General features: G+C 36.8%; 1 protein-coding gene across 2 annotated transcripts; it reads right to left on the bottom strand.

Annotated features, from left to right (window-relative positions):
• Window positions 1-973: 973 nt before the first annotated feature.
• Window positions 974-4,464, bottom strand: LOC126680918 (uncharacterized). 2 transcript variants are annotated; one of them, XM_056106198.1, is made up of 5 exons: window positions 3,206-4,464; window positions 2,388-3,117; window positions 2,069-2,275; window positions 1,787-1,990; window positions 974-1,707 (listed from the first exon to the last, which is right to left on the bottom strand). In XM_056106198.1, exons 3-5 carry the CDS (start codon window positions 2,147-2,149, stop codon window positions 1,084-1,086), a joined length of 909 nt encoding a protein of 302 aa, XP_055962173.1. In that variant the 5' UTR covers window positions 2,150-2,275; window positions 2,388-3,117; window positions 3,206-4,464; the 3' UTR covers window positions 974-1,083. The 2 variants fall into 2 exon arrangements, with proteins under 2 accessions (XP_055962173.1, XP_055962174.1); XM_056106199.1 differs by having other exon boundaries at window positions 2,388-4,464.
• Between the last annotated feature and the right edge of the window lie 6,458 nt (window positions 4,465-10,922).

The following is a 10,922-nucleotide window of genomic DNA, read 5'->3' as shown; positions in this document are numbered from 1 at the left end:
CATTAAATGCAGTTGCGTCTACATTGTCTTTAAACACCACTTCTCAACCTCCATTCCCTGCATCTAGAGAGTTTAATTTTTTGGATTTTTGACATATTTGTGTCTCATAGACACAAATATTCCGGTTTTGTGCCTCTCCCACCCAGCCCGCTATTTGAGATAGCAGGCTGCACACCAGCCCGCCATATGAGATGGCGGGCTGGTGCTAATTAGGGTGATTAGCACCAGCCCGCCATCTCATATGGCGGGCTGGTGCCTGATTGGGGATCAGCCCAATGATTGGGGAGAGAGTAATTAACTCTCTCCCCAATCATTTGAAGCAGATAATGATTGGGCAATAATTGCCCAATCAGTTTGTTTTTTTTTTAAAAAACTCTTATTTAACCAATGAATTGTAATTTAAGTTAACTATTTTCGGGTTATTTTCGGACATTTCCGAGCGTTATTTTGTAAAATAAATTTAAAGAGATATTGTAGTTGACCTTTCAAACTTTATAAATGTCATTTGTAATTATTGTTTGGACCAATCTAAATAAGAGTTTTAATTGATAAAAAAAGGTAGAAAAAAACCGGATTTGAATATAAAAATTTAAGAAGTTAAGTTTGACGTTAATTTTGAAGATCTTACAAATGTCGAATAAAGTTCGAGTGAAAATGAAAGTCGTAGACGGTGGTGCGAACTATATTAATGTTCAATTTGTTTTGAATTAGATCTATTTTAATTAAGTGATTTTAATAGTTAAAGTTGCCTAATAATATAGTTTTGGATTAATTGATTATAGGTAAAATTTTACTAATTCACGCTTTTAGTAAAAAACACGACATTACTATGCTATATTTTTGTAAAAATAGAATAACAAATTTAGGGTTTATGATTTTGATTGTTATGAAGTGTTTTTACTGTTTTTAAGCATTTAAAAGTCTTTTTAAACGTTTTTGTCGTTATGAATTTTTCAAATATCAGATAATAATAAATCACTAGGGTTTTGTACATAATTATAAAAAAGTCACACAAAGAAATTAAAATAAATCAAATAATCAAAAATATGTGTACAACAATAAAAAAAAAGCTATAAAATACAACTAAATGTTTGTTCTATCTGGGGTCTGTAAGAGTGTCCTCAAGTTTCGACCCTTGTTCTGACGCCGACTCATCTGGCTATGAGTCAATGGCCGATAAGGTCTGAGATCTGGGCCGGAGCTGTGGTCGCTACCACTTTGACTGACCACATCGTCATCCTCGTCATCAGGAGCCTGTGAGGAGGGGTTCCCTAACCCCAGGGAAAATGAAGGAGGCGTCATGTTAGCAACATCACCAAATGGAGGTGTGGGAGCCTGCAAATTGCTCACCCACTCATCAGTTAGCGGAAAATGCATTTGCGATGGGCTCTGAGTTGGGCGGGGAGAGGAGGAAGGCGGCTGTGGAATGTACCCCTCAAGAAGCTGGCTAAAACTACCTACTCCAGGCGTTTGCGGATAGGACCAGTTGTCTTCAAATAGTCCTCCGTACTGCTGAGCTGGAGGTGTCTGTGTCGGGGGTGGTGGCAGAAAGGGGGTAAAAGCGGAACCACGGTAATGGGAGAAGTCCTGCGGTACTGAATAAGACAAAGATGGTGGCGCCTCGAGCTGTGAAGAGGTGCTGCCGTAGTGCTGTGTATACCCAGTATACCGCCGAATGAAGTCCTCGGTATTCCCCTGATAATCGACCTGGAAAAATAAAACAGATTATGAAATTACGGTTATTGATGTTATAACTCAAAAAATATAAATTCATATTCTAATGTACCGGTGTGGCCAGAGGGTCCGGCGTTGCCAGCGGAGTCGTGTAAGCGGTCTCCCCAAAACATGGGTCAACATAAGGCACAGATGAAGGCGGCACTGAAAAAGAGGAAGCCGGTGGGCCCTGGGGCTGCGAAGATGTGCTGCCGTGGTGCTGCGTATACCCGGTATACCGCCGAATGAACTCCTCGGTATTCCCCTGATAGTCGACCTGCAAAAAGAAAACAAACAATGCAATTAGGGTTACTGATGTTAGAATAAAAAAATGTAAATTGAAATTCAACCGTACCCATGTGTCTAGAGGGTCCTGCTGCGTGGCCAGCGGAGTCGTGCAAGCGGTCGGCCCAAACGATGGGTTGACATAAGGCATAGAAGTAGGCGGTACTGAAAAAGAGGAAGCCCGTGGCACCTAGGGCTGCGAAGAGGTGCTCCCGTACTCATACACAGACCCGTAATAACGCCGGATAAAGTCCTCTGTGTCCCCGTGAAAGACGACCTGGACAAAGAAAAAGCTAGTTGGTCACTGTAATTAATGGATGTAAAATTATTAAATTGTACATTGAAATTGAAACGTATCGGTGGGGGGAATGGGTCTGTCGGGATCTCACGGGCTGGCTCTGGCTGTCTGGGTCTGCCTCTACGACGTCCTCGTATGCGCTGTACATCGACGGTCGGCGGATCCATCTCTGGAATAGCGTCTGGCGGAACAGCAGGGTCTGGCGGTGGCCCGCTGACGTTTTGCCGGTCCTCCCTGGTGGCTAGCTGGGAAGTGCGAGCGTAAGTCCGAACAGTGGAATCCGCCTCAGACTGCAAGCGGATCCTCTCCATGGTATCACGCTGTAAAAAGTCAACGTAAATCGTCAGTTATTATACATTATTGACAAAAATATGTAAATGAAAAAAAAATAGTAGCAGGACTACGTATATGAGAACCGAGCTCAGCCCCGCGATGGGTAATCCATCTCTTGCAACTATGGTAGCGGGCCTTTAGCGTTGCCTTTTTGATGTGCGCGATGCAGATCCGAGTAAACATGACGCCTTTGGCGATTAGGTCTTTATACATGTCCCAACGTCGGACGAATGTATCACTGAGTTTGTCAAAGATAGCCTCTATCATTGCTGTGATAGGAAGGCCCCTTATATTCTTCAGCATCGCATTAACGGACTCGGCGTAGTTCGTTGTCATAACCCCGTTTCGTTGCCCCTTTTTGTCATGACACATAGTCCACTGCTCGGGTCTCAAATGTTCTGTGTCGGTCAAGTAGGCATGCCCTTCCTCCGATCTTATCCTCATGCTCTCAATGCATGCGTCGTACTTCTTCTCTTGAAAGGCCCGACCTATACGTATGTATGACTGTAATTGTTAGTGGGAGAAATTGTACATTCTTTAAAAAAACAGGTTTTGATAAGTTTCACAAAATATTACCCGCTTTCTCAGCCAAATCCTTCAAGTCCCTATTTCTGATTAAAGAGTGGAAATTGGCCATTAAATGCCTTATGCAGAAAAAGTGATCGATGTCGTCCCACTCCGGACGTTTCAAAATGGAAATTAATCCTGGAGCGCGATTAGAAACGATGGCAACCTTGCGACTGCGTAAGACTTGATCTCGGAGATGACCCAGGAAATATTCAAAACTGGCAATAGATTCTGATTCCACGAGAGCAAAAGCCACCGACATTATATGGTTGTTGCCATCTATCGCCGAAGCAATCAACATGTGCAGCTTATATTTGCCGTATTAGTGGGTGCCGTCGATGAATAGAATTGGCTTGCAAAACGGAAATCCGTCCATCATCGGGAAGAACGTCCAGAACATCCGTTGGAAAATTCTACATTGAAGCCCGCCACACTCAGATATTGGGCCTGTTGGATATGGATATTGTTAGAATTAAATCTACTTAATGTACGCACATTGAAATCCACAATACTAATAGATTTCATACCTTCGCCATGACAGAAGGATCCAGGATTCACTTTCACCACATTATCCATGAACTTTGTCAGTTGACTGTAATTGTATTCCCAGTCCCCATAAACGCTGCAGATTGCCTCTCTTTGCCATACCACACCCTTTTATACGGAAGAGCTACTCCAGTATATTCAAGTAGTCCCGCAATCAACGTCTTGATCTGTATGTCACGCTGACCTAGCACTTGCGTCTTAATATAATTGGCGATCTGAGCAATCCCAAAATTCCTGTGGTGACGAACTGACACTTGCATATCGCATATGTGTGGCCCGATATATTTTGTCAACGTCCATGTGTTGGTTTTCTGAAGAAGTGTGGCACGCAGCCACCATGGGCATATCTCTTTGTGCTTGCAAACGAGAACTATTGTCGTGTGCGTCGTCCGACAACTCTTGAACTCTCTTCCATTGTCCACCGAATAGGTAACAGCACAAGCCCGAACAGCATCTCGGCTCGAGAAAGTCATCCCTGTTTCAAACTCCATCCCCCTCTCCCACTCAACTTTCGGCTTTTCCCATGAGTCCAAGTCGACGTCGAAGTCTTCGAGATCTACACGTATAACATGTGCCGGCAGTCGGGACTGGTACACTGTATTTTCTCCTACATTACTAGGTTCAGCAGCAGTGAGTATGTCTTTCATATTCTCCTCTTCGGTCTGGTAGTGATCGTGTTCTCCTTCTTCCTCACTGTCCCTCTCCGACTAACTAGAAGCAGATATATGCAGCTGATCAATAGAAATCTTAGTGCTGGCATGCAACCTGCCTCGGTCAGAATAGCACATACATGTGGGTCGCCCTGGACATCCAGCAACGAATAGGAATATATTTGATCCCCTTGAACATGAGGTACCCGGAAATATATCTTGCTGATCTCCACCGGGCCCACAACACTAGATATTGCCGATCCACAAATATCAACCAACTCTTGAAAATTTATTCTTCCAGTCAACGGCACTTGCACATAACTACCCCCAAAATATTCTACTCCACAGGGAGAGTTTGCAATGCTACCGTCAAACCGTATCACAAACGACAAATCGGTTGTCGTCATTGCTACAAGCATTTGTCATGAATAAATGTTACTCTTATTTCTAAAATAAATTTCTAATATTCACAGGTTACTCATTAAAAAATATAACAATTTCTAAAATAAAACTCAAAATATAATATTTATATACTATTTTAAATTACAAAACGTTATAATAATCATGTATATTCAAATTTTAGTCATTTCCTAAACAGTGTATACTATATTTTCAAAATACTATTTTTTATAAAAACTATTCTATCTTATTTTTTAAAAATTTACTACAAGCATGTGTCATGAATAAATGTTACTCTGATTTTTAAAATAAAATTCTAATATCGACAGGCTACTCATCAAACAATTAATAACTACAATATATCGTAACAATTATGTCATATTTTTCTTAAAAATTAGTAACTTTATAAAAAACTTACTCTAAATATATTAACACAAATTCTAGACAAATTGTATACGACATTGCTATGATATATTTTCAAAATACTAATTTCTAATTTCTACACTATTGTAAAAATTATATCAATTTATAAACTATAATACTTAACAAGAATCCGATGAATTCTTCTAAACTATATAAATATTTAAAATTATGTAAATTACTAAACTATAATATTTTAACAATTACTAAACTATAATATTTTAACAATTACTAAACTATAATATTTTCTAAAAAATAAATTCAATATAAGTCTAACTAAATTAATTAAAAATAAATACGGACTAACCTCTTGCAGGCCTCGTAAAATAGCAGTCAGAAAAATAATGTTTAGCTCCAGAAAAATATCCGATTAGCTCCACAAAATAAACTCTGTCGCTTCAACCAAGTTCGAAAAAAATCAATCCTTCAAATTCCACTAAAATTCACTATTTTTTTTTTCGAGATACCCCACTAAAATTTAATTACAATACTATTTTTTTTTCCATTCTGCTCTACTTTTTTTTCCTATCTCTCTATGTATTTTTTTTATCTAAACCCTTTATGTATTTTTTGTTCTAATGAATAGGTGAGTGTTGAAGTGTTCCGCACTCACCTATATATAACAAAGCAGCCCGCCATTTCATATGGCGGGCTGCTTTCCAGCCCGCCATCTCATATGGCGGGCTGGTTTGCAGCCCGCTATATCAAATAGCGGGCTGCGTGGGCCCAGGCACAAACTGAGAATTTTGTGCCTGGGAGGCACAAAACCGGAATATTTGTGTCTATGAGACACAAAAATGTCAAAAACCCTAATTTTTGAGAATGGAGATCGAGCTGACTGTCAAGCATGTAGTTGAGAGCTTGCCGCACTCACCACTTATGGTACATTGCTCTCTGTCCTTTTTCCATATGATGTTATTTCTATTACACTACACCTGCCAACAAATACAAGAAGCCAACGGTTTTTCATCTAGCCCAACGGAACCCAGCCACCGAGCACGCTGTAACTTCTCATTCGCATCCTCCACCTGCATATTAGGAATATTAGCCAACTTCCAACAATCAGTTGCAAAGGGGAATTTTAAGAACAGATGAAAAACATCTTCCACTCCATCATAACCAACTAAGAAAGTTGAGTTTTTGAAGACCTGTTTCTTCTCCAGGGTCAATGCCGTTGGCAAAAACCAATAATAATTCTCCACATGAAATTCTTAATATGAAAAGAAACATTTAAAGACCAAATGTTTTTCCAGAAGCCACCATCACTGCATGAAACTTCTCCAATGAGCGCCCTATAGCAGCTCTTAACTGAAAAGTGATCTCTACTCTCAAATTTCCATAGCCAGCTAGCATCAACTTCTCAGATACTTAACATGATACAAAGAGTACAATCATTATCTTTAGCTGAGAATAAATCATTTAGAATTTTCTCATCCCATTTCTTCCCGTAGCTTTTAAAAAACTGCCAAACTTTAGCCGACACCTACTCCTGCAATGCAGCAGTTTCCACCATCCCATATTCACCTTCTAAAAGCTATGGATCTTGCAAAATTAAAGTTTCCAGACCATTGCGTATACTTCTTCGTACTCTTTCTTTCAGAATATCTTAGGTAGCCATAATACTTAACGCTTAGAATTTTAAAAATCAGCGAGCTATTGTTTGTTATCAACTTCCAAACTTGTTTAACCAACATGTCTATCTTTAATTCATGCACTTTTTAAAAACCCAATCAACCAAATTTCTTCAGAACATACACCCTCTCCCACCTCGCCCAATTTATGCCTTTTTTCACCACTTGATTGCCTCCCCCCCCCCAACAAAAGGATATATAACAATAATTTGAGTTGGTTAAGATGGAGTTAAGTGTGCAATAATCTCAAAAATGATATACGAAAATTGAAAATGATATTAAATAATAGTTAAAATGAATAGCTATTATGATTCAATTATAATATTTTTGTTTATTTTTGTTTATTTTTTTATGAATTCTGTTGCTATCCGTCACTATTTTCCGTTGGCAATCAGTGGGTAATCCATCGCTAAAAATTGGAAATTATTGAAAAATCAGTATCTTGTGAGTCGCTAATCAATATACCGTCGTTGATAAATTAGTAACAGATTGCTGACCGGTCTAGCACTCAACATCTTAGTTTCCAGTTTTTATAGACGGACGCAATCCGTCTTCTCTAAACTGATTTAGCAACGGAAAAATTTGTCGCTAAAAGTTGTTTTATAGTAGTGGTCGTTTGGAATATGCTGCATCTTGCGTGGCATGTTCCAAGCATTTCCGGCGTCTTTCTTGACATATCAGTACATTCCGGCGAGTTGGAAGAAATTTTACAATTTATATGGTTACAACTTATTTTAGTCTTCAAATTTGTTAGATTTATGGTTTTTTATTGTAATTTTCTAGATCTATTATTTTATAATCATTTGGTTAGATCTATTATAAGATTTGTGTATTTTTAAGTTTCTTGGTGGCTCTTATTAGCTAAAAAGCCCTTGTGAGATTTGTTATAATTACTATCTAATATTGTAACTAGAACTGAGTCTTTTATAGTTGGTATATTTTATCAATTCAAATTCTATCTCTCGACAAAAAAAATATACAATCTGAAATATTTTAATTTTTTATAATAATTAGTGTCCTACTTAACCTAGTTGAATCATATTCGATGGTTTTTCGCTTATCCAACACATTTGTTGGACTATGTCCTTTTATATCTCTCTAATTTTTACTTTGAAAATTAATTAAAGCTTCTAATCATGTTTATTAATGTGTAGAAAAACCCTAAAATACTTAAGGCACAATTTAGAGCTCTCTAGCAAAAATTGAAATTTCAATTTTCTTGAGAAGTAGTAGCAATTTCGCAGTCGTGACCTAGTTCAATCACGGGCACGACATATCTTTCACAGATGCGACACAAGGCTATCTCAGGCACAACTCTATGATTTTTCAGAACCGTTTGATCCTATCATGCTTGTTGCGAGTGCAACCTCTAGGTGTCACGGGCGCGACATTCATAACCGTTGAAAGTCTAATAAAACTATTTGAACGAGTCAATGATCAACTTCCACATGTTAGAGGTCCGTATAAGAAATTCAGGCTAGAGCCTAGGTCGTGGGCGGGACATATGATTTGTTAGGACAATTTTTGTTATATTTCTTGATGACTTGAAGAAGGTTTGCTGGGGATTATAAATAGACCTCAACCAAGGATTACAAAAATCATTACACCTTACAACTCTTATGCATTCAATTCTTACAAAAATCATTACTCCATTAATTATGCATCAATTCTTACATTTATTGCTTTATTTTTATGTTGATAAACATGTATATTTTTACCATTATTGTGGATTCTTGATTAGTCTTATAAAACGAAGTCTTTGTAAAGTTAGAGTTTAGTTTTAAAAAAAATTCTATATATTAAGTTAGGTAAAATTTTAAACACCATACTTAGTGAATTTAAAATCTCAATCTTTGATTAAATAGTGGACGAAAGATTGAACTAATCCGAACACTCTAAATTTCACTATTTTCTCTTAATTAAATTTTAATTTCTTAAACAACATTAATTCACTCCCCTCATAGATTGCATTTGATATTTTAAATGGTATCAAAGTTAAGTTTCTCATTTCATTTTCTTAGTTGTAAATTCTTCAATTCAAATGGCAACCAAAAATTTGTCACACACTTTTAGACATTTTTACGATGGAATGGACTATCCTAACTGGAAGTTACGTACGAAAAACTATCTCGATATGGATGGCATCAACCTGTGGAACATTGTGCTTAAGGGTTATGAAAATCTAGTCAAGTACTAAAACAAAGAACCATATCCATGACCAAGAGAATATTGGACAAAAGAGCAAAGAGAAGCAAATGCCATCAACCGGAAGGTTATTTGTGTTATCATCTCTTCACTCTGTAGAGAGGAGGTGTCAAAAGTTCAACACTTTACTACTTCCAAGGATATGTAGAAGATCTTAAAGAACTACCATGAAGGCGCAGAACGCCTAGTCCAACCATCAAACAGTTAGTAGTATGTGCCCCGAGTTTATTTTGTCTGTATACTTGTACATATTAATCCCAATGGCAATGCAATATATTTTTTTAATTGACTAAATGTTGAATTGTTATGCATTGTCCTTATCACGTTGTGAAAGAATATATTCGTAAAGGTGTTAAGAATATGAGCAACATATTCTTTAATACAAGCTATCTAAATAACTGTTAACGATCATATTAGGTCATATGAATAAGGGCATCGCATTACCAAAGATGGTCACCTCTGTTTATTCTCCCAATCAGTAAGAGTTGCTAATAAGCAGAGGTAGTGAGTCTCATGCTACTCGAAACAAAGGATATCTCAATCGGGGGAGAGAACGTGGGAATCCCGTATATATATCTAACAAGTCGCAGTATACGTCAATTCAAATGGAATCGTCTTCCCCAAGATTTTGAAAGGGACTTCTGGGACACCAATAGGCATTAAATTGTAGAAACAATTTATGTACTTTATTTTGATTTGATGTGAATACATAATAATGTATTGTCTTAATAATAATAATCTTCATGATATTTTATGCATGAATTTGATAAGTTTATATATATAAAAAGAACAAAATATAAGGAAGATAAAACGAATAGAGTCTAATTCTTACGAACTGGCACTTTGAATGATGAACAAATCCCTATGCATTAACTCATAGAAAATAAAGTGAATTCCCTATTGTGTATTGCTCCTTATCGGGTATAGAATATATCTACTTCTCTTTTCTTTGTTCCTACTAAAGGAATTGTTATATTATTACTAAAATAAAAAATAAGTAGAAACAAATATTAATTCTTTCTCCGAAATAATCCACTTAAAGGGGGAGATCCATAATTCTAGTGTAATAAATTTACATAAAGTCTATTTTTGTTATTAAAGGGGTATTTCCATGGGTTTGTATTGGTATCGTGTTCATACCGTTGTATTAAATGATCCCAGTTGTTTGCTGTATGTCCATATAATCCATGCAGCCTTATGTGCTGGTTGGGCCGGTTCGATGGCTCTTTATAAATTAGCAGTTTTTGATCCCTCTAACCCTGTTCTCAATCCAATGTTTTAATTGACTAAGTGTTTCATTAACTGAGTGTTGAATTGTTATTCATCGTTCTTATCACGTTGTGAAATAATATGTTCTAAAAGGTTTTAAGAATATGAGCAACATATTCTTTTATACAAGCTATCTAAATAACCGTTCACGATCATATTAGGTCATATGAATAAGGGCATCACATTATCAAAGATGGTCACCTCCGTTTATTTTTCCAATTAGTAAGAGTTAGTAATGAGTGGAGGTAGTGAGTCTCATGCTACTCGAAGGGTTGATCGAAATAAATATGTAATAACCTGGAATTTCGATGTTTAGAAAATAAGCGGTGAGTCTCATTTTGAATTGTCAAAATGAGAAAAATAAGGAAATAAGCGGAATTATTAAATGAAAAGGACCCAAGTAGGTCGACAATAAATTTTTAATAAGAAAATTTCAATTGTAATATTCCATAAGAAAAATGGAATTGAGTTAAAAAGGTAAATAAGAGAAAGTGGCTAAAAATACGGTTTAACTCAAAATTGGAAAATAAGCTTTTAATTCCCGGAAACTATAAATTAAATAGATTATTGACAGGAATGCTTATAAAAATTATATCGATAAATTGG

This window comes from Mercurialis annua, linkage group LG1-X, assembly GCF_937616625.2.
Source record: "Mercurialis annua linkage group LG1-X, ddMerAnnu1.2, whole genome shotgun sequence".
NCBI classification, from domain to species: domain Eukaryota; kingdom Viridiplantae; phylum Streptophyta; class Magnoliopsida; order Malpighiales; family Euphorbiaceae; genus Mercurialis; species Mercurialis annua.
Note: the sequence above shows the minus strand (reverse complement) of the source record. Positions and strands in the feature narration are given on the sequence as shown.

What these genes read in the sequence shown, in the direction of transcription:
- LOC126680918 (XM_056106199.1), bottom strand. Translation starts at nt 2,149, where the DNA reads ATGCCTTATGTCAACCCATCGTTTGGGCCGACCGCTTGCACGACTCCG. An exon ending in AGGACCCTCTAGACACATGG is followed by an intron (nt 1,991 to 2,068) that starts GTACGGTTGAAT and finishes TTCTTTTTGCAG; the next exon opens with GTCGACTATCAGGGGAATAC. An exon ending in CGGACCCTCTGGCCACACCG is followed by an intron (nt 1,708 to 1,786) that starts GTACATTAGAAT and finishes TTATTTTTCCAG; the next exon opens with GTCGATTATCAGGGGAATAC.